This window comes from Alexandromys fortis, unplaced genomic scaffold, assembly GCF_014885135.2.
Source record: "Alexandromys fortis isolate MF-2015 unplaced genomic scaffold, M_Fortis_MF-2015_v1.1 scaffold_12, whole genome shotgun sequence".
In the NCBI taxonomy this organism is placed as follows: Eukaryota; Metazoa; Chordata; class Mammalia; order Rodentia; family Cricetidae; genus Alexandromys; species Alexandromys fortis.
Genome location: NW_026067937.1, coordinates 19,791,532 through 19,814,913, shown reverse-complemented (window position 1 = coordinate 19,814,913; position 23,382 = coordinate 19,791,532). Strand labels below are relative to the sequence as shown.

At 48.7% G+C, this 23,382-nt stretch overlaps 1 protein-coding gene across 7 annotated transcripts in view; it reads right to left on the bottom strand.

The window, feature by feature from the left end:
- Positions 1–23,382, bottom strand: part of Ttc13 (tetratricopeptide repeat domain 13) — a 49,985-nt gene that overhangs the window by 1,660 nt on the left and 24,943 nt on the right. For 4 of the 7 annotated variants that reach the window (XM_050147073.1, XM_050147075.1, XM_050147077.1 and 1 more), the window contains 14 exons: positions 19,804–19,886; positions 18,987–19,128; positions 18,448–18,622; positions 15,525–15,681; positions 12,563–12,693; positions 11,958–12,090; positions 10,740–10,832; positions 8,750–8,833; positions 7,658–7,742; positions 4,898–5,007; positions 3,479–3,614; positions 2,101–2,180; positions 1,260–1,338; positions 1,047–1,126 (listed from right to left, as the gene is read on the bottom strand). In XM_050147073.1, the coding sequence (XP_050003030.1) occupies positions 1,047–1,126; positions 1,260–1,338; positions 2,101–2,180; positions 3,479–3,614; positions 4,898–5,007; positions 7,658–7,742; positions 8,750–8,833; positions 10,740–10,832; positions 11,958–12,090; positions 12,563–12,693; positions 15,525–15,681; positions 18,448–18,622; positions 18,987–19,128; positions 19,804–19,886 (1,568 nt within the window). The remainder of the gene's footprint in view (positions 1–1,046; positions 1,127–1,259; positions 1,339–2,100; positions 2,181–3,478; positions 3,615–4,897; positions 5,008–7,657; positions 7,743–8,749; positions 8,834–10,739; positions 10,833–11,957; positions 12,091–12,562; positions 12,694–15,524; positions 15,682–18,447; positions 18,623–18,986; positions 19,129–19,803; positions 19,887–23,382) is intronic. The other 3 variants (XM_050147074.1, XM_050147078.1, XM_050147080.1) reach the window with 1 other exon arrangement.

Below are 23,382 nucleotides of genomic sequence, written 5' to 3'. Positions count from 1 at the left end.
GTGCCGGTCCCGGAACTAGCTCTTGTAGACTTGTAGACGAGGCTGGCCTCGAACTCACAGAGATCCGCCTGCCTCTGCCTCCCGAGTGCTGGGATTAAAGGCGTGCGCCACCACCGCCTGGCTCTATTTCTCAGTTTTAAAGAGCTCAAATGGCACAGCAGGTGACAGAATGACTGCTGTCATGTAGGCATGAAGAGACATGAAATAAGTCAGTATCTTCCTCGTTCCTAAAGCATTGTGAGAGCAAGCTTGTACACATTCCCCAGCGTTTCTGAAGATCGGAGCTGTAGTAACTTGCTGGCTCTGGCACATGGTTACAAAGGGGTGGGGGGATCCCTGCTGGTGCCGGTCACACACCAGGTCACTAGTTCCCGCCTAGGCTGCAACACCGTGCCACCGTCAGAACTGGAATGCCGTAGAAGAACAGTCACCAGGCCTGTGCTACACGTGAGTGGTTTCCACGCACTCCAGGACCCTAGGCCTGAGTCTGGATAACAGACGGGGAGAAGAGAATCTGACTACAGAGGAGAGACCCAGTAAACTCTGCTTCACATACCACTTTTGTTATTTTCTTTAAATCATCACTCATTTTAGATTATTACATATGTGTTTACATATGTGTGCAGGTGCATGTGTGTATGTATGTGGTTGTTCCAGGTTGATATCAAGACATTTCCTTAATTATTCCTTACTGTATTTATTGAGCCAGGGTTTCTTGCTGAACCCAGGTTTCTTGCTCACAGATATGGGTTAGCCTACCTAGCTACCTTACTCTTGGGATCCCATCTCTGCATTCTGAGCTACAAGTACCCAGCATTTTCTCTGGGTCCTGGGGATCTGAACTTGGATCCTCGAAATGTGTGTTATCCCGAGCTCTCTCACAGCCCCACCATCACTTATTTTCTCCTGTAACGATGTTTCTCCACCCTAAAACGGTGTATTGAACGACAAGACTAACCCACGGAAGTGAGCACACTGGGGCTTCTGCCTAGCGTGGAGTGCAGAGCCCCTCCCTTCCCAGCAAGGCCTGCACCAGCCACAGTTACCTTTTCAAGTTCATCCAGCTTTTTGCTATTTTGCTGAAGGCTTCTGAGCCAGGGGCTGTCATGGCTTCAAAGTCAACTAACTGGAAAAGAGAATCAGGACGGGATGAAGTGAAGGAAGGTACCGGGTGAGGTCAGAATCCCAGGACATGGAGCCGTCATGCAGCACCCCTAGGACACGGTGCAGGCTTGCAGCACCCTGACAGCCCGACATACCTTTCCTTTGGGGATCTTCCCAGCCACTTCTTTACCGCTGGCCATCAGCGCCCCCACAATGACTGAGTAGGCGATGACACTGTTCAGAGAGAACAAACCCTGGTCTATGGCTACCGCACTAACTCCCGTGGGCTTCCACCATGAAATAAATTCTTACACATTCAGTCAGCCCTGGTCTATGGCTACCGTACTAACCTCCCTGTGGGCTTCCATCATGAAATAAATTCTTACACATTCAGTCAGCCCTGGTCTATGGCTACCGTACTAACCTCCCTGTGGGCTTCCGTCATGAAATAAATTCTTACACAAGAATTCTTTGGACTAAAACCTTAAATGTTTAATTAACAGAGAACTTTGTGGTGTTTATTTTCTACTTTTCTACTTAAAAAGCATATGGGCCTTAAGGGTAGCTGTCAACAGGAACATCTGTTTTCTGAGGGAAAGCCTATATCCACCAGTTTACTTCCTGCTTCTTCTCATTTTTGTGAGAAAAGCATGTATAAGCCTCTCCTCTTGGACTTACATTAAATTCTCTTGAGGGTTGGTCAAGAACGTGATTTTCCTTCCTTCCTTGACAGGGCCTTGTTATACAGACCAGGCAGGCCTCAAACTCACAGAGATCCACCTGCCTCTGTCTCTCCAGGGCTAGCATTAGAGATGAGTACCACTATACCCAACAAGGACGTGATGTGGGGGTAGGGGTTGGGGGTGAGTGGGTTTTAGAGGAATCAATAGGAGCTTCCTATGAGTCATGAGGCTTTAGAGCCTGTCCTGTAACAGGAAGCATAAGCCATAGCAACAGTTTTGAACTTGAAACCATCATAGTATAGGATACACTTACCTAGATCCTCGAGACAATGGCATTAAATTATAAAAGTAATAAACCAAGGATAAGATTAAGTTGCAGACAGCATCGGCTTCCTAGGAGAAAGGACACAGGTTCATGAACTTAAACCCCGTATCACAAACGAGGGACATTTGTTACTACGTGGGACAGGATGGCTCCCCTCCTCTCCCCATGGCCCGCTTGCTTGTGTGCTGTGTTCCAGTGTCTACACAGTCACTACAGCAATTGTCCCCAGCTTCAGCACACAAGAACAATCTCCTTTACCAGGACTTGCTATTTCAGAACGCACACTGAAGCCAACATTTCACAAAGGAAAGGCAATACCTAACAGCCTTTCTAGAACGAGCATCCCTTCCCCAGGAGACTCTCACAAGTTGCTTCCCTCCATTGGGGCTGAGACTTAGAAGCCCATGTGCTTAGTCCTGTACGGGCCAAGGTCCCTGAACACAGGGAACAGCTGACTGACGTCAAGGAAGTAGAGAGGCTTCTGGGAGCCAATAGCCTCCATGGTGTGAGAGGAATGCCTTCCTCCTGCGAAGAGCCACTTCTTGTCTCAGGAGGCACAGGGAGAGAAGTCACAGACTAAAGAACGGCCAGTATGCTCTTCCACTGCCAGGAGCCAGTCAGCACACAACAGCTGAAATAAGAACTTGCTGGAAATGCGCACTGTGTGACTGGTCACATCGCAGCTGCAGCCAGGAAGCAGAGCACATGCCGTGCTAAGGTCACTCCCCTCCCTGTGATTCAGCCCAGGATCCCAGTCTACATCAGGGTGGGCCTTTCTTCCTCGTTAGCCTCTCTGGGAACACTCTACAGATACAGCCACAGGTGCCTCCTATGTCATCCTAAATCCTGTCAATTTGGCAGTTAAGACAACAGTCTCACACTAAGTAGCGACCATAATGTAGGGAAGAATACGGGAGGGGGGTGAGATACAGACCGCTTTCACCATGGCCAATCTGGGTGAATCTCTCCTGACCCTAAACTTGCGCTAAGGCAGCCAACGATACAAACGGCTAAGTGTGCCATCCCCCATTGCTGTGCTTCTTAAACCCCAGATTTTCCCCCACATAGGACTATAAAAAAGAGGTTGAGACAATTACGTTTAATTTCAGGCATAAGATATACAGCCTAGGAAAACGGAAGGGGTGTGTGTGGAACATTTACCAAAGAAATTGCAGGTCTGGAGTGTGGCTCAGCAGCAGGGCACCCGCCTAGTGTGTGTAGAGTTCTGGGCTCCAGCCTCAGCAAAACTTTCTCTCTCTCTCTCTCTCTCTCTCTCTCTCTCTCTCTCTCTCTCTCTCCCTCTCTCTCTCTCCCTCTCTCCCCCCCCTCACCCCAGAAATAGAAAATGAGACACAGCAAACCCTACCCCGAATTCTGAGGAGAGGATCAGCACTTTTCCTTTCGCTGTCAGGTCTTTATAAAGGGCATCGATTTCTGCATGGTACAGCTGTGTCCTCTCTTCTGTGGTTTGAGTCTCCACAGAAAACAGGATATTGCCAACCCTGTAAACATTAGCAGTACTGTCAAAGGCATGGATTAAACAGTCTGAACAGGAAACGGGGAAGTGGTATGTGATGCACGTGCATGTGTGTGTGTGTGTGTGTGTGTGAGCACGAGCGCGCGCGCGCGTGCTCACGGCGTCTGCCTAGCGTGCTGGGCTCCTGAAACAGGTGTGCTCCAGGCTGTCATCACGCCCCAGCCACCCTGCCATAACCGGGAGCAGGTGTGGGAGGCTCACACACAGCTATTGCTGTGCAGCAACACTGCAGCTCTGGGAGGGTAAGCTCACGCAGCACGTTATCACGGTGTCATCAGGAGAACTTTCTAGTTCTTCATTCCTCTAGCAGGAAGAAGGGGGAAGTGTGACTTGGCTTGGGGGACAATCACAGCTGGGCAACAGTTCAAAAGGGAAGAGGATTGATAATCTGGAAGACTTGGGGAAAAGCCGAAAGTGTCATGAGAGGAGTGGCCTGAATGTCTGTCTGTCCTAACTAAATTCAGTGGGATGCATGCATGCAGGCACACAACAAGAAGTAGGAAGGGGTCTTGCTGGGAAGAAGGTTTTAGTGGCAATAGTTGAGGGATGATAATAAGGTAATAAGGTAATTATAATGATAAACAGGTATAAGGATTGAGAAAGACTAACACATAGGAATCTGTCAAAGAAAAAATACTTTTTAAAACGCTTCTAAATCAGCAGCTGTGAAAAAAAACCATGCGGCTGTGAGGATAAGGACAGAAGAGGAGGTCACAAGTGACAATTGCAACCTCAGTTTTTCAAAGCTTTGCCTGCTTCTCTCTCTCTCTCTCTCTCTCTCTCTCTCTCTCTCTCTCTCTCTCTCTCTCTCTCTCTTTGTTTTTCAATACAGGGTTTCTGAAGCTTTGGAGCCTGTCTTGGAACTCACTCTGTAGACCAGGCTACCCTCAAACTCACAAGATCCAATTGTCTCTGCCTCCCGGGTGCTGGGATTAACGATGTGTGCCCCTCACCACCCGGCTTCCTTCTACTTTCTTAATTTTGGCTATCTGTTCCTCCAAACTTTCCACTAAGACAGCACCACCCTTGCAATACACACACCAGCAATCCCTGCATGGCAGCCTGAACCTGCACAGATCCTTTTCTTCCTGCTGCTAGACAAGCTCTCCATAGCCTCTGAGCAGCCAGGTAGAGCTGCTGCAGGAACACAATGGGCTGTGCACTTGGCCAGGAAAGATTCAGCCCCAGACGTACATCGTGAGAACACACAGGGCCCCACCAGCCCACATCACACTTGAGCACACATACTTGTCTCCTGTGATAGTGATGGTGAAGCCGTCATATTCTTTTCCTTGATCTTTGAGGCTGGGAACTTTGGTGTTCACAGTGAACCCGTCCTTCGTTTTGGTGTTAAACTGCTTTCGAGGGGAAATAAAAATCTCTATTAGTGGCAGCTCTGACACTACAACATGATGCTGTCACCTACAAACACGCTGGGCCATTCACAGCTACCCCGGGCTGCAAATGTCTACAGGCTGCAGATAGACAGATCTACTTCTGATCCGTCCTGACTCAGCCCTAGGTTTTTCTAAGGCACTCGAATTGAGAGACCATGTGCTCTCTCTTGGCAGGCAGTGACTAAGGACACCTCTCCTCTCTTTAGGTGGAGCACAAACCCCAGGAGCCCCAGTCTCAATTCCCACAAGCCTACAGAGTTGCAGAGACTCCAGCAGCAAGGTGTAGGGTACCCCTACCAGCCAATATCTGGCTCACTGCGGCAGCTGCTCTGGGGCTGTTTCTCCTCCCAACTCAGCAGGCAGCAATCTTGCCTGCCAACAGAGCAGCAACGCCAGCATCCCTACCCTGAAAAAGCACTCTGTGTTCCTACAAGTGCAACCCCAGAAATGCGGGACTTAGAGGTGCTCGGCATTCCTTCCCTAGCTGGGGAGTTTTCTCTGCATACTCCAACTCTGCAGACCATGGGTATTAGGAGTTCCTCAGAGCTGGCCTAGGAGCTGGTGTCTCTTAGGAACACCCTGGATGCCAGCTTCAGATGCCAGCTTTGTGTTAAAACTTGTGACATTCCAAAGTGGCAGTAAACAGGTTCTGCCTTTACTTTAGAAACACGACTTCCTACTTTGGCTACTTGGTGCTCTCCATGCTTTTCTAGGATGAATGGCGCTGGAGTAAGACAGCCAATGACAACGGCCTTTTCTGGGCTTGGGTGGGAGGGCTTCTCCAACACCAGGCTACAGGAATGCTGGCTGGAGGCTCAGGGCATGGTGCAGCTGGACAGAGCAGGCTACCAGGGCTGCCAGCTGAACTGAGGCAGGAAGCACCTTTCTTTCAGAGAATGGCTCTCAGAAGACAAGTACAGGTACTTGCTGTATGCCACAAACAATACCAGGTGGGAACGCATACTGACGAAAAGAAACAAGCCTGGTCAGACCCCTGGGCCAGGAAGAGGCAGAGTGGAAGGTGAGGCCGGCAGAGCTAATGAGCCACATACTGGAGCAGGCGTCCTCTTCTCTAAGTCTGCCAGGGCACTCCATAGTCTTCAGAGCAAGCAGCAAGCTACATATTTCCTGGACACTTTAAACACATACAGACCAACCAATACATCCACAATCTGACTGAAAATGCTCCTACCCAAAGGACAGGCTCCTACAGACAACACAACACGGGCAATGCTGCCACCGTCTGGCGAAGCGTTATGGGCTTCCCTCCGTACACTCTGCTTTCTTTCCCACTATCTGTACAAGCAGATTTTGTCTTCCACCTGACATCTACACAGGAAAGCAGCTGGGAAGCTGACCCACGGCAACTTCTGGTTCTTCTCTACGGCGTGTCCTACCACCCTCAGTCACGGGAGTAACTGCCATGATACCGAAGGTTAGTACAAGGCAGGTGGACTTCAAAAGTCGGCTGAGATCCTTCTTTCACTTGTCACAGCTAAGGATTTCCTCTTTAGCTTGCTCTCTCTCTCTTCACTTCTCTCTCCCTCTCTCTGTCTCTCTCTTGTGAGCTTTCAGTGGGACTGGCATCTTTCCCAGGTTCTGACTTTCTAAGAGAAGAGAGCATCTCATTTTCACTCTTTCAGAGTCTATTTCAAATTAAGGCAGACATAAAAGTCATGCTGTTGCAGCTGGCCCAGCATTAGGGATCAAGGGCAGGCCCAGTGTGCTCTACCATAATTCCCAGGGAGTCACCTCTGGGACCAAAGGAAGCTGAGGGTGCACACAGGAATTGCCCACCTTCAAAGCCACAGCTCAGTATCAGCTTTGCAATCCAGACAACTCTGCTTAGGGCTCTCTGAGCAGCCCCTGCTATGCCGCAGACTCTCCCTGCAGACACTTGGCAGGGCAACAGGACCCTTTCACCCCTGCATTGGGCACCTCCTCCTCTTCTACAGCTGCTAACCACCTGTCCTATGGGACCATGAACATTCTCCAAGGAAGCTGGGGGAAATGAGGTTCCTCGACGGTTCTCTTCTTTCAGGAATCAGTCTAACTAACTGTAGCGGTCCTGGGCTCCCACGTATGGAAGGGCAACCATGGAGCCCTGCATTGTGGCCACAAGTCCAGTTTCAGTGCATCTATTCTCAAGCCCCTTTTTGTCTCCTGAGCCAACTGCTTCCTCAAAAATCTGTTCTGGCTGAGTCTGGTTAAGCATTGCACTTGATTTTGGTTACTGTTTACAATGTGTTTATGTTGGGATTTTGTTTTGGATGACATCCTTCATAAATTTCAAAACAGCACAACATTAAAATATGTGCTTTGTTTTCTCTCTACGTTGCTTGTCTTTTCTCATCCAATTCCTCCTGAGATATTTTCTTTTAGTTTATTTATGTGTAAGCATGTTTCATCTGCATGTATGTCTATGTATCTTGAACGCCTGGTGCCTGGGTCAGAAGAGGGAGTCAGATCCCCTGGAACTGAACTAATAAGACAGTTTGAGTCACCATATGAGTGTTGGGAATTGAACCCAGGTCCTGGACAAAAAAAGCCAGTGCTCTTAAATGCTAGGTCATTGTTCCAGTCCCATCTGGGACTTGGATGATAAACTTACCTTCATAATTGGAAGAAGGTCTTCCACTTTATGTACCTTTTCCAGAGCTTCTCTGACTTCCAACAAGCCCTTTGGATTATTTGCTCTTGAAAAGAGAGGGGGAGAACAGAAAGGAAGAGGCAATGGAGATTAGTGTAAAAATACGACAAGTGGATCTCATTTAAATTTTAAACAACTGTTCCTAAGGACCAACAGCTCGGTGCTACAGCAGCTCAGCGCTGTAGGCCTGAACCGCCTGGGGCTCCTCAATGACAGGATCGTCCACCCAGATCAATGATACATTTGAGAAAACTGTCAGAAGTGTCCAGACCTTCCTCCTGCTTGGCATCCCCCTAAGCAACACAGCACTGGCTGAGTGTTGGTGTCATAGGACGTTCAGATGATCTGGAGCACGTGGGAGCATGTGTGGGAGCTTTGTGTGAATGTCACTGTGTAAATACCATTTAATGGAAGGGTCCTGAGTACTCAGAGATCTCGAAACCCACTGCCAGGCATAAACAGTTTTCAAACTGGGCAGCAGCAAGATAAGTCAGTCCTAGCTAACAGGTGCAGAGCTAGAGATGAGAATGGATCAGAAGAAAAGCAGCATGGTCAGCATGGCCGGCAGCCTTCACATACATCCAACATACGTGTGTAGATGCGAGGCTGTAGATGAGAATAGAGATCAGAGAAAGCAGCACGGTCAGCATGGCCGGCAGCCTTCACATTCACCCGTGTACAGGCACAGGTTTCTTAGTAAAACCCTGACTGTCCTGTTCCAAGTCTGCAGTGGGAAGTATGTGTGGCTCAGATCAAAGCACCCTGCTGGGTTCCACGTTGTCCTCAGACCAGGCTGGTGATTTCACCACTCAGAACTGAAGTCCCCAACAGACAGAGGCTTGGCAGCAGCTGGGACTACCACAGTGCTGAGTGTCAGGCTAAAAGCCTCCAAAGCCATCACACAGATGCACAGATGCAGGCAGGTGACGGAAACTTTAAACTTCTGAGTTAGACTGTCTATCTGCCAGTGGCTCAGCTTTGAAATTTCACAAATATGCATACAAAAGAGGTATGGAATCAATCTTTTACATCGAAGGGGGATCAAAGGCTTACCCGTGGTAGACAAGAATTCTATCTTTTATAAAATGAAGTATTTTCTCAAAATATTCCAGGTATCTCATATTAATCACCTGACCCCTGTGAGGTAAAAAAAAATTAAAATGATAAAATTAAACATCATTTTACAAAGGCATGTGAATATCAGTTAATTCTGAAAACAAGGAGCTGAGACCAGTGTGGCAGAGCATAAGAAAGCTAGCCCCGTCTGAGCAGGAAGCCTGGGCTCCTGGAGCCTGTCCTGGAAGAAAGGGTCCAGGACTTAGTTCCTTCACGGGGGAAGGAAAACCCTCAGCTTAAATGGAGTTCAGAGCTGACGGCAACTACGTTAGGTGGACACGCCATCTCTGGCTCTCTGTATGGCAGTCTGCACGTCTGCCGCTGCCTCTCCTCTTCAGCAGTCTTCCTTCCCTCACTGTAAACACCACAGTCCTCGCATTCCCGCCCCATTTTTCCTTCCTTTACATGTTCTAGAAGGTGTTCATGTCTAGCAACAGCGGAGTCTGAGTCCCGCTGCTCCAGGAACACCATCCCAATGCTCACAGCACCCGCGTGCCAACGTTCCAGCTCAAGAAGGACTTCTCTCCCCAGTAGAGCACTTCAGTCTCCAAACCCCCACTATCTCACTTGTTACTCCCAGGCTGACAGGGGCAGCCATGGCCTAAGCTAGAGGCTGAAGGAATTCCTCTGAAGCTACTTTACCAGGCACCACTGAGCCACTGCAGAGTTCCCTGCAGCGCGCAATGCACCTGCAGTTCCCCTCCAGCCCTGCAGGGGTCGCATGGGTCTGCACCTTTTATACTTGTTCTCAGACCTCAAACCCTTTCCTTTGTTCCCAGTCTGCTGCTCCCTCACAAATCTTTTCAGTCACTGCTGCCACCACGACCCTCCACAAGTACACATCTGTCCTTGTTTCTCTGCTCACCACCCATGAACAGCTCATCACGTTCCAGCCTCCATCCCCGAGATTCCCTGGAAGGCACAGCTACAATAGATGGCTATCGTAGGCAGCTATATTAGATGGGTCACAGCTTCCTGCCATGCTGAGCTCATCAGTGAGTTAGTGTACGACCCCATCCTCTCTCTTGGGACAGTTCTGGCATGGCTACTGGCTACACTGGGAGTCCTTTTCTGTCTCCATCAAATCCTGACACGGGGCCTGTGACTTGGGTACCACTCAGCAAGAACACAAGGAAACATGGTGGCCTCAGTTACAATTCACCTAAATCTAGCTAAGAGAATCACAAATCATTCTGTGAGAAATAGGGAGGAGGCAATTACAAGGGGGGAAGATGACTTCTAGAAATTAAAAAAGGTAAGTATAAAAAAGACATTTACACTAAAACCTAAATTTAAATGTCAAATGTTAGGCAGAGTAACATTTTCTTGATCCAGGTTTCTGGAGTTAGAAGTATTTTAGAAATGATACAGTATTAAAAGTGCCAATTTTATCTAAAGGCATGCTTACTAAACGGCAGGCAAACCAAGAGCATCCCTGAAGTGGGTCTGTTCAGTATGTGTTCATGCCTGTTGTCAGGGTAGCTAAGCCCATAAAGGAAGGAAAGGCAAGCATTCACCCAGGTACCTAACTGCAGCGCTCAGGACAATACAGAGACTGTCACAAGGGAGCAACTACAGCGACTGACCCTTAGGGCTTAGGGTGGAGCCGGGGAGTCCCTGGACTCAGCAGACCCATGAGGATACTATGGCAAATACTGAATTCTCCATCTAACACTTCCTCAGCTGTTTCATGACTTTTTGAAAATTGACACCCCAGTCCCTAATTCTTGAATCCACCCTTCAGCAATCTTCTACATGTGGAGGTGCGTGGCATGCATTGCTTGTCTGCAGCTGGAACAGCAGAAAGGGATTCATGAAACTCGTGGGTGCAGAGCTACCATGGTGTGTTCCCTATCCAGGTCATCAAGGCACATCTCATATTGCTGCACTCCTACACCAACAGGAACGAGGCGCGAAAGGTTCCCACCTGATTAAGTTGATATGGTTGTTGAAACCTCTGCTGAGACTTCGTGCTGGCATCTGATCCAGCCACAGTACAGGCTGGTCTGGATCAGCGATCCTGTGAAACAGAGCTCATGAGGGTTGAGACCTTACCCACCGCTTCCAGGATGAACCAAAGATGGCTCTCTGCAAAAGTGAGGAAGGAGCCCTACTGGCTCCAACTTCTAAAAAGAGTACACAGACCAGCACACTCGGATACAGTCTGGCCACACCAGTGAGAAGCCAGCAAAGGCTGATGAGCAGTAATGGCTGGTCTAAACTGTCAACTTGATGGGCGTTATATCATCTTAGGAAACATACTAGATTTCAGAGAGATTAACTGATGGGGGAAGACCCGCCCGACATCCAACTGGTACCATTCCATGGGCAGGGACCCACACTCAGTGCGGAGAAAGTGAGCCTCCTGCTGCCACGCCTCCCACCATGAAGGAAGCCCTGAGCCTAGACAAACCCTCCCTCTCCCTCTCTCTCTCCCCCACAAAGAACCGGGCTGGCCTCAAACTCACAGAGATCCACCTGCCTCTGCCTCCCGAGTGCTGGGACTAAAGGCGTGCACCACTACTGCCCAGTCCCTTTCTCTCTTACATTGCTTTCTGGCTGGGGTCTTCTCACAATGAGAGAAGGAGCTAATATACTGGGCAGGTACAGGAGTGCTAGAAATCCAGAGGCGGCCTGGAGCGTAGGGGACAGGCACAGGTGAGGAAGGATACTCCAGACCCCATCTGAAACACTGTGCTTATACAATCCGCACTCCTGTTTCATGAATATGAGCTGAGTGTGTTCAGAAAATGAAGGTAAAGTGATTTCTGACAAACTTTAGAAGAAAAGAACTCACTACTTTAACTTATAGGGCCCAATTCTGTCAGCAAAGTGTGGATTCAAACCTCTCGGTGAGAAAAGACACATGGTCTGACAGGAGCACTCTATGGTCTGACGGGAGCACTCTATGGTCTGATGGGAGCACTCTTTGGTCAGACGGGAGCACTCTATGGTCTGATGGGAGCACTCTATGGTCTTACAGGAGCACTCTTTGGTCAGACAGGAGCACTCTTTGGCCAGACGGGAGCACTCTATGGTTTGATGGGAGCACTCTGGTCAGACGGGAGCACTCTATGGTCTGATGGGAGCACTCTATGGTCTGACGGGAGCACTCTTTGCTGTTTTTCACTCGCCCACTAGTTACCTTCTCCACTTCACGGCAATGTCGAACATGTCCCTCCACTGCATCAACCTTGTCTTTCCATTCATGCGAACCTTCGAATTGGTCCAGGTACGATGTACAGCCTGCATGACTTCCAGTGCTGCCAAGCCCATGGCTAAGGGAAGTAAATATTAAGACAGTTCACCAGAACCCTTTCCAAGGGGCCAGTCCTCATCTTTTCTCTCAAGCCCTGGTGATTACACAAAGAACCAGAAGTCTTGTGAAACAGCAAGACTGAGCTTCTGGTGTCCTACTCAAATGAAGGTGGGCTGTTGGCCCACATTGCTTCCTACAGAAACAGGAGAGCCTGAAGTTCCTCCTCCTTGTAGGAAGGAGACAACTGCCCTGGATCAGGTACCTGACTTTCAGTAACGGCTGGAGAGCCAGGCTCCAAATCTACATGGCAGCCAGAGCCCAGAGCCCAGCTGGAGCAGCAGCGTCCTCCAGCTCACTGTGAACTACTGCCCATTTCTGCTCTGGCCACGCGGAGAGCTGAGTACGCACAATAACTAACAACTTCTGAAGAAAGACAGCATGGCCGGACGACCCTGTTCCTGGGCCAGAATGAGTCCATTTCTAGAGAATACCTCTGTGTATCCGCTTGTTGGGCAGGAAACCGGGTGTTTCATACTGCATCAGTGAGCCCAGGCGGTCAGCTACACAGATCAGCTCCTGGACTTCAGGCTTGTAGCCCTCGAAGTTCTGATGCAGCACGTCCCTGCAAGAAGCACCAGGAGTGCGATAAGGATGCAGCAGATGCCTGCACCATTCCCCTACTGGAGCTCAGCCAAGACACACACAGCACCAGGCAGTTCTCCCAGCTCCACAGCCCGTCACATGCAGTCTTTCCATGCTACTACCCCATGTAAGGTGGTACGCCAGTAAGTGGCGTAGGTGGGGTCCAAGGCCCTCTTCTCAGCATCTGCTTCACGAACTTTTCTGGATACACAGAATGTGGTGCCTTTTCCAACAAGTGGTCAAACCTGGCCCAACAATGACTTTGAACTGATACTTTGACATTTATTGCAGTTATCAAAGATGTGAACTGACTTCACTCCATTTTCCTTTTCTTCCCCCTGTGCTGGGTAGTTTATGTCACTGTGACACAAGCTAAAGTCATCTGAGAGGAGGAAGTCTCAGTTAAGAAAACGCCTCCATAAGACTGGACTGCAGTAAATATTTTCTTATTTGGTGAGTTATGGGGGAGGGCCCAGACAATTTTGGGTGAGGTTACCCCTGGGCTGGTGGTGCTGGGTTCTGTAAGAAAGCAGGCTAAGCAAGACAAGGGAGCAAGTCAGTAAGCAGCACTCCTCCACGGCCTCTATCAGCAGCTCCTGCCCCCAGGTTCCTGCCCTGCTTGAGTTCCTGCCCTGATTTCTTTTGATGATTTAAAAAAATGCACCGGTCAGTGGTGGTGCATGCATTTACTCCCTGCACTCAGTAGACAGAAGCAGATGGATCTCTGTGAGTTCGAGGCCAGCCTGGTCTACAGAGCTAGGTCCAAGACAGCCAGGGCTACACAGAGAAACCTTGTCTGAAGAAAACAAAGAAACAACAACAACAAAAAAGCAACTGTAGACTTATGTGATTCATTAACTTTGGAAAATTCTTGGCCACAGTTCTTTCAAACACTGCTGCTTACTATCCTGAGTGAGGTAAGCCAGACCCAAAAAGAGGAACATGGGATGTACTCACTCATATTTGGTTTCTAGACATAAATAAAGGGCATTGAGCCTATAACTCGTGATCTTAGAGAAGCTAAATAAGAAGGAGAACCCAAAGAAAAACATATAGGCACCCTCCTGAATATTAACCTTCATCAGGCAATGAAAGGAGACAGAGACAGAGACCCACACTGGAGCACCGGACAGAAATCGCAAGGTCCAAATCAGGAGCAGAAGGAGAGAGAGCACGAGCAAGGAACTCTGGACCGCGAGGGGTGCACCCACACACTGAGACAATGGAGATGTTCTATCGGGAACTCACCAAGGCCAGCTGGCCTGGGTCTGAAAAAGCCCGGGATAAAACCGGTCTCGCTGAACATAGCGGACAATGAGGACTACTGAGACCTCAAGAACAATGGCAATGGATTTTTGATCCTACTGCATGTAGTGGCTTTGTGGGAGCCTAGGCAGTTTGGATGCTCACCTTACTAGACCTGGATGGAGGTGGGTGGTCCTTGGACTTCCTACAAGGCAGGGAACCCTGATTGCTCTTTGGGCTGACGAGGGAGGGGGGCTTGATTGGGGGAGGGGGAGGGAAATGGGAGGCGGCAGTGGGGAAGAGAGAAATCTTTAATAAATAAATAAATTAATTAAAAAAAAACACCGCCGCTTCCCCATTTTCCTTAGATTCCAGGTGCGCCGGCTCCTCTAGGCCCTCCGTGCCCCCTCCCTCTCATGTCCTCTGAACCCTATTCTGCTTGTCACTTCCTTCCAGCTGAGCTTTTTCCTCACAGTCACCTCTGTCCTCCTGCTTAGCCCATTATCGAAGTCTTTACTTCTAACCCTAAAACTTGCCTTTCATTTTAAAAACCCATCTGACTCATCAGAGTCTTGTTTCTTCTTCATGCTGACAGCTCATTTTATTTGGTTATTTTCTGTCTGTATTCACAACTTTGCTGTGTGAAGTCCTTAAGGTCCAAGCTTTCCAGCTGCTCCTTCACTGACTCAAACATGTGGTGTGGGGAGTCGTGAGGTTTGGATTTCATTCCCATGGTCTTAGTTTGAGAGACGGGGGGGGCCCATGGGAAATGGGTAAAGCTTTCTTCCTAGGAGGAGCTTGCAGTTATGTCTGTGGAGTTCCTAGAATGCCTCCAGCACGGGGTCACATTAACTCCTAAAAGGTTTCCCTTACTCCACTGCAGGGCGGGTGGGCACACTATCCGGATGCTTCCCTCCCATGAAAGCTCACCCCCTCCTTGTAAAGAGAACAGAAATGTCAAACTCAGCGATTTCTCAACTCTAAGGCACTGCTGGATGTTTGGGAACTGTTCTCTACTCTGCCCTGTTCTGGGCTGACCGCCCTTATGCACATTGCATTTGCCCACTGCAGCAGCGGCTGCCCAGCAGTGTAACTTTAACCTGTGTTCCTCAGCTGGCCCTGAACCTGAGGTTCCCGGCCCCACCTCACTAGTGCTGGGATTATAACTGCACTACTGCACCTAGCTAAGCTTTCAAATTGCAAAAATTTGTTTTGCCAGCAACCAGCAAAAAATAATGCTTATTAAAGATTGCCTGTAGGCCTCCATGGATCTGAAGGGTAAAGGTTGCACAAAATGAGGGCAGAAGGTCAGGCTAGCAGGAGAAGCAACCTCTGTAAGAAAGTTTCAAGGCACCTTATCAACTAAGAGAAACAGCTGTTGGCATACAAACTGCAAAAAGAAATTAATAGAACATGGGCAAGAGTCATCTATTGATGAAGAAAGATGAGCACTCAGTGGGATCCTGAGTCAGAGGTCGCCCGGATGAACGCACACCAGAGCCAATCCCTACAAACAAAGGGGAGCGCCCAGCTGGGTTCCTGAAAGCCACACCACACAGCACTTACTTGATGTGAGGCTGCAGGCCTGGCTGCTCTTCGTAGCCATCTATGAGAAAAGGCAGGTTCTTGGCCCAATGGTCCTTGAAGCTGCCCGGTAGATCCGTGTCGATGTTATATTCCGTCAGGGGGGTATCAAGGTGTGCGTGCAGATATCGAGAATACTCTGTAGATAGGAAAGGAGCTGCAAAACCCAGATACTGCCGAGGAAGCCCTTGTGAGAGCAAGCCACCACATGGATGCTTTGAACCGCACTGCCATTAATGTAGGAATTCTGAAAGACGGCTACAGGACAGCAGAAGCCTGCTACTGACTTTAAGCACAAGGATCAAGTCTACATCAGTCTGCTGGGGTCTTCTTTGACCACATCTTAAACACCTTTCCACAAACAGAGCCAAAGAGCTCACTGTTCTGTCTCAGAGCATGAACTCCAAGGTAAGTACCAGCCTGAGCCTGGGGCTCTGCCAGCTCTGACGGACCAGGAGCTGACAGCTGCAATCTCTACATGCAATCTGCCCCATGTGCAGGAAGGAACGTGACGGGTGTGCCTAGCCCCATCAGGTGCCACTCTCGTGCCAGCTCCGCTGAGCCAGGAGGAGTGTGAAGGGCAAGCCGACCAAGAGATGGACCTTGGGCTATTGATACTTGATTCAGTTTTTAGAAACTTCAGTATGCTTGGGACAACATGCATGTATCAATCTATTTTTCTTCAATTATAATGTCTATGAAGTTCAAATTCTAATCAAGTATGGCTAATAAAAGATTAGCATTCAAACTGAAATGTCCGATGATTGCAAATTACATCTCAGACATTAAAGACCTAGAGCAAAAATCATGGAATGTAAATTTTTAAAAAGATTTTGATTATTTTAAAAATTGTGTATGTGCGTGCATATGTGCATGTGTGTGCATGCGTGTATATCTGAATGTGTATATATTCATATGAGTGTAGGTGCCCTTGGTGAACAGAGATGTTGGATCCTCCTGGAGCTCAGTACAAGCGGCTCTGAGTTGCCACGTATGGTTGCTGGGATCCACACTTGGGTCCTCTTAACCAGTGAGCCATCTCCCCATCCCCAAACCATAGCATCCCTAAGGAGGCCAGTAATGGTGGCTTATGCATGTAAAGGCTGAGACAGGAGGATCACCATGAGTTCTAAGCCAGCTTGGGCTACAAGATGAGGATGCTACCTCAGAAAGACCAAAAAATTAATTTAAAAAAGTCTAATGAATAGTTTTCTATTAATTTTATCCTAAATTAAAATTTTAGATACACTGAATAAAATAAAATATATCATTAAAATTAACTCCGCCCACTTGTTCTTTCAATTCTTTTAAATATTTTTTCATTTTTACCTTTTTGAGGGTTGGCATGTGTGTGCTGTAGTATGTGTGTGCAAGTCTGAGGACAATCTGTGGGATTCAATTTTTTCTTTCCAACAGGTGGGTCCTGGGGATTGAACTCAGGTTGACAGGCTTGGTGGCAACTGTCTTTACCCACTGAGCCATTTTGCAGGTCTTATGCTTTTATGTTTCAATATGTATTACTAACTTAAAATTATATACATGGATTGTATCTTTTTTCAATTTTACAATAATGTTCTCAAGGGCTAATGAAAACAAAGGCAAAATATGTGGTTATGAGACACCAAAAAACCTTCCTAAATAAATAGGAAAATAATGTATGTGCATGCTGGAAGATGTATGTATGTGCTGGCTGTTTTCTGTCAACCTGACACAAACCTAGATCTGGGAAGAGGGAATCTTAACTGAGAAAATGTCTCTATAACACCAGCCTGTAGGCAAGTCTGCATGGCATTTTCTTGACTGGCGATTGATGTGGAAGAGCCCTGCCCACTGTGAGTGGTACCTTCCCTGGGAAGGTAGTCCTGAGTGCTCCAGAAAGCAGGCTGAGCAAGCTGCAAGAAGCAAGCCAGTAAGCAGTGTCCCTCTCCATGGCTTCTGCTTTAATTCTTGCCTCAAGGTTCCTGCCCTGACTTCTTTCAGTGATGGACTCTAACATCTAAATGTGATCAAATAAGCCCTTTCCCTCACAAATACAGGAAGATTCACGTGCGCACATAGGAAGATGTGTATGTTTGTGTACATTAAAAGGAGTGTCTATGTACACTGGAAGATGTGTGTGTATATATGAATAAAGAGATGTATATGTATATAAAAGATGTTTATGTGACTGTATCTGAAGGTGTGTGTGTGTGTGTAGGAATATGTGTAAATGTATAGGAAAGTGTGTGTGTATACATAGGAAGGTGTGCTTGTGTGTGTACATAAAAGGTGTGTGTACACAGGATGATGTGTGCGTCTAGATAAGGTGTGTTAGTGTGTGTGTACAGGAATATGTCTGTGTGTATATACAGAAAGATGTGTGTATACACGTAAGATGTGTGTATGCACATATGAAGAAGTGTATGTAACACAGGAAGATGTGGGGGGTTGCTGTGGAAGGAATATGTATACTGGAAAACAGACATGGAGAAAAAGCAAGGCTGTGACTAATTCAAGAATTGCTCCTTTTCTCACCACACTGGGTCTCTCTGATACAGGGGGTTGTGACGGAATGGAATGAAGATCAGAGATGCCAGGTAACTCTCAGCAATGAAAACCCCATGCAGGGGACTTTCCTGCTTCAGTGAGGTGAGAGGGCACGAGACGTACTATCTACAAAGAACCTCACGTCCAACTATAGATGTGTTTTTACTCAGGCCAACCTTCTGTGGGTTTAGAAGACCTGTAGGTAAAGCGGAAAGAACATCAGGGCTGTCTCAGAAGATATTGAGGCCCTAGTCCCGAAACCTCCAGGAGCAAGAGCAGCTAGAGACAGGAGGCCCACCTTCAACTCCACCATCTCACAGAGCGGCAGGATGCCCACAGCTGGGCATGGAATGGAAAACTCCCACCACTTTCTGCTTACCTCGAAGATACTTCACCCTCAAGTACTCTGGGCTAGCCTTCTGGCCAGGGAGAGGGTCGTTCAGCATAACTTTTGTTTGTGCTTTAATTCCTTCATAAAACTGTCCCATTGCCACGTGGCTGAGCCCCTTCATGTACTGGCACACTTCGTTGTATGGTTCCAGCTGAAGGCAACGCTACATTGAAGACAAAAGACTGCATTAGTGCATCATGGGCTAGGGCTCTCCTTCCAGGTTGAACCAAACTACATGTAAGTTCTAAAGCAGTCTAGAGGCCAAAGCAAAGCTCCTTCCCTCCTTCTCCCTCTCCCACCCCCCTCTCGACAGGGTCTCATCCAGACAACTATGCTGGCCTAGAACTTGCTATGTAGATCAGGCTGGCCTTGAACTCACCAAGAGCTGCCTGCCTCTGCCTCCCAAGTGCTGGGATTAAAGGAGTACACCATGTCCAGATTCCTCTTTTTGTGTGTGGCATGTGCAGGTACTTATGGTTCCTCCAGCAAGAACCCCAGCCACAGCTCTGTCTGCCGGTGAGGCTCACCTTGAAGTTCTTCAGAGCCTCCTGCAGGCTGCCATGGTGGTAGAGCATCATCCCTCGGAGCTGCAGGGTCTGCACATGGTTCTGGTTGAGCAGCAGGGCCTTCTGGAAGCTCTCAGTTGCTGCTTCAAAATTGCCCAGCTCTCTAAAGATTGAACAACTGTGGTGAGCTCTGGGTGGCAGGTCGGTTCTGGGCGGTCCCGAGGGAAGTGTGTCTCCGCTACCTGAACACCTCACACACAGTTGTACAGTCTTCACTACACTTAGGAATCTAACACACAGCATTCCAGGTGCTCACGTTTTTGGATTTCTCTAGGAAAAATTAACTTTCTGATCTCCAAAACCAAATCACCCTCTGTATGAGGGTGGAATTTCTCTAGGAGCCTTTCCCCTGTAGCCACATGGCTCCTTTACGGGCAAAACAAAGGAAGCCCAGCCAGCCAACAGTGGCACACCTCAGCGTTCAAGTCTCAAGGCTCCTAGCTCATGTGTTCCCACATCAACCATGTCACCTGCCTTTCTGATCAGAGTGAGATTGCCTTTTAAAGTTGAATATTCTAATAGTGAAGCAATGTATAGAACCAAGAGGTGAGGGCCTAGTCACAGCTTCCCATACTGGACTCACTTTCCTGCCACACAGCTTGGCAAGTGGCGATGGTGTCTATCACCCAGCGCTGTCCAGTGCCAAGCACGACACTAATCCAGGAATTTACACCCGTACACCACTATGACTATAGTGACCCTGAGGGGCTGGCCCTCAGAGAGCTGTGCCAGTAGGGGTGGCAACGCCTTCGTCTCCTTTCAGCCCACTGTCACTCACCTGTAGGCCTGTCCTAGGCTTTTATATGCGTCGATAAAGTCAACCTTCTGTTTCAGAGCTTCCTTGAAGGCCTCGATGGCTTCCTGTGGAGATATGCAGAAAATGAGCCGTTCGCATTAAGTCCACCTGCATCACTGAAGGCTACATACATGCCACACCTGTCTCTGGCAGTTATCTTACATAGGATCAAAAATGACGTAAGCAACGAATGTGGTTCTAACAGGAAAGAAAACAATGCATCTCCATAAAACAGCCTCAGGCTTCCCACGGTGACAGAGCTGCTGCCGTGTCTAACTCAGTAGTGCTGGAGAGGGAACAATTTCACCCTCATAAGAACATCATTTCTTCAATCCGTGACAGCCCAACGAGCCAAGGAAACGCAACAGCTCTGTGAGATTATTCAAAAAGACAGCCTGCTGCACTTTAAACTCAACCAACAAGACAGATAGATATAAACTGCACAAAGGAAAAGCAAAAAAGGCTCCTGAGTTGGCAGTCGGGAGTCTTTAGTTCTACAGGGAAACAGTGAAAGAAAACAACAAGGATAGGGCTTGGCACAGCTGGTGCAGCACAGCAGCCGGGATGCGGATGAGGACTAGGGCTCTGGGCACAGTTGGTGCAGCAGGTGGGATGCAGATGAGGACTGGGGCACTGGGCACAGCTGGTGCAGCAGGTGGGATGCGGATGAGGACTGGGGTGCTGCAGCCACCAAGAGGAATCCAGAGCACTCTTGCTCATACCCATATCCTAATGTGAAAACTGCTACTAAAAGGTACCATTCTGGTCAAGAGACAACCTAAAGATGTGTGCCCACTACACCTGCACTCTGATATGATGTTACTGTTCCCATACTAGAAAAACATACAGTCGTTTCACATTTCTCCAACAGGACTAAATAGTGCTAAAGTAACCCTGCAACTTCAGGAGAAAGGCTTGACTTCAGACAACATCACAGCTGTCCCTCAGATGCTGTCAGGAGAGAGCGACTGGTGTCACATGTCTTGTACATGGCAGGCACTCAATACATATCTGATGACTGGCAGGCTTAAGACGGTCTGCGAACAGCCCAACTGTAGGACTTGAAAACCCATCTGTCTCTGTACCCAGAGTCTATGTAGAGGGGTGGGGCTGCATGGTCAGAAGGGTTGGTTTCAGGCTCCTAAGGCAAGGGCAGGGAAGATGAGCTGCTAAGGAGCTTCAGCTCTGAGTGGGGCTACTGAAGGGGCCTAGACCTAAGCCTTTAGGACTATGATGATACTTCTACTCAACAAACACATACTGAGCGCCTACTATGCACCCGAATCTGAGCGAGGAATTGAGAAGCGGTACAAGATGAGCAAGTCATTACCTCTGTCCTCTAGAACACTCAGCCTAGTTAGAATAGGAAGCCAATTACGTAACGGAGTTATTAGCATAAACGTTAGGCTAAAACAAAGAGGAGTGAGGCTCTGGGAGTAAAGAGAAGGAAGTGACAGCCAAGTGCTCTAGGGACTGGACAGTAGAATGAGGAGAGAGCACAGGGCTATGCTGTGTGCAGCTCAGAGCGAGGAACGGTAGGAAATCCAAACAGTGCACACAGGTCTGAGTGGACTAGGATAGCACCTGGCTGGTACCCACGCTGGCCTCGGGGAAGGGACGGTGACAGGGCAGAGCAGCAGGTTGGGGTAGGGCAGGGAACAGGCCCCAGTGGGCATCTGGGCAGGAGATAAATGAAAGTTCTAGGTGAGTGTCCCTGAGGACATTTCTGAAGGCAAACAGAGACAGAATCCGGTGGCAGTGAGATAGGAAAGATGGGGCAGGGAGTTTCTAGGCTGGAGAATATGGGGGAAGGCAAGGGCAGCAGTGGCCACCACAGGAGTGCGGGAGGACAGTAGGGAGAGGGGGCTGGGGCATGTTAAGCCTGCAGTGTCTGTGGACATCCAGGGGAAATGCCCAGTGGGCATCTGCTGCCCGCTCCACTTACAGCATGCGTGGACGCCACAGTTCTTCAAAGTCTGAGTCTCTTCAGCTTTTAAGAGTCTTTGGTTTCAGGGTTCCTGTCTAAGCACTGCTCAGCTCTCTACCTCAGCTGCCAAAGAGGGACACAGTAGAATCAAGATTTTACGCCATTGGGAATAAGAGACTAGCTCAGACGAAGCAACCTCTAAGTACAGACGCTTCAGAGCCATGGGCTTGGCAGATGCCACCCTCTCCACTCCATCCTCACCAGCCTCACTGGTTACTCCCCAGACAGCTCAAGGTGAAGAGCTTAAAACGTCCTTATGACATGGACTACATGGATGGTGAGTTCTTGCTGCCATATCGCAAGGGCCCCATCCACCACAATGGGTACCAACTAGGAAGCTGAGCCACAAGGGCCACAGTTGAAGACTGGCTTGGGCTACATAGTCAGGCCCTTTCTGTAACAAAGTACATAAGTAAGACATTTTAAAATGTTTAATGTCCTTCCATAAAAGGTACTTACAAAATAAAGTAACCTACTTAATTACTTTCTAAATTGCCGGGCCTGACCAGACAGGCCCATCTTAAGACTGTCAGCTCAAGGCAACGGCTGAGTCTGGTGCTTTGTGCCTGTGGACAGCAGGAGTCATTCTGAGCTCTGTAATTCACTGTCTACGCCTCATGACGTAGGGACTAAGTGCAACCCTTGGACCTGCTTGGACAGCATGGATAAACCACTATCAAGAGCCCCCACTTCTCCTCCCACTGTCCCATGCACGTGACTCAGAGCACAGCGGGAGGAGGACCCATTCCCTGGGGGACTTTGAATGCCCAGAGAATGAAAGCACTGGCCAGGGTGTGGAGATCTGGATGAACCAAGCCGAGCCTCACTCTCCAAGTCTGTTTCAGGAGACTGCCCTGTGCCTCTGCCCAGCTTTGTCTAACAAATAGAGTACACCGGCTGGGATATGCCTTCCTTTAAAAAATATTCGTAGCATGGCCTTTTCCACGTCTCTTTTCTCCTCTGAGGCTGCCTCTGAGAGCAACATGGTGGCCTGAGGCTGTGAGAAAAGATGAAGAACAGAGGGGACGCAGATAGTGGGTGCACAAAGCCCACCAAGGCCTACATCCCTGCGGTAGCTCCACACCTAGGAGAAGTCTTTCTTTTAGACACTCTGGCACCGGCACATGGGATGTGAGGAACATACAAAGAACTAGCACAATTTTTGTCTTTTGGTTTTCAGTGGGATGGGAGCTTTTAAAAAACATCTATTAAACACAGATTAAACTTTTCCTGATAAATGAATGATAGTTACACTTTTCTCATACGGGATACCACTGGATCTGGTGGGGGCTTTGAGAGGAGACAGAGGCCGTGCCTACTTTATGGATATGCAAGAAGCTGAAAGAGCTCAGCTGCACGTCCCGCAGGGTTAGCAGGGCTCAAGCAGGATCACAGCCTGACCCCCAAGGCCATGTGCTCTGCCCGTGACAGCAGCTGCCCTGTTATTGCTGAGCACAGGCCACACAACAAGTGCCATCCTCAACACTGAGAACTGGCTGTGGCCTCTGCCCAGACAAACCTGCCATCCTCAAACACATCTGCAGTCCCCTACTACAATGCACAGGGCCTCTGGT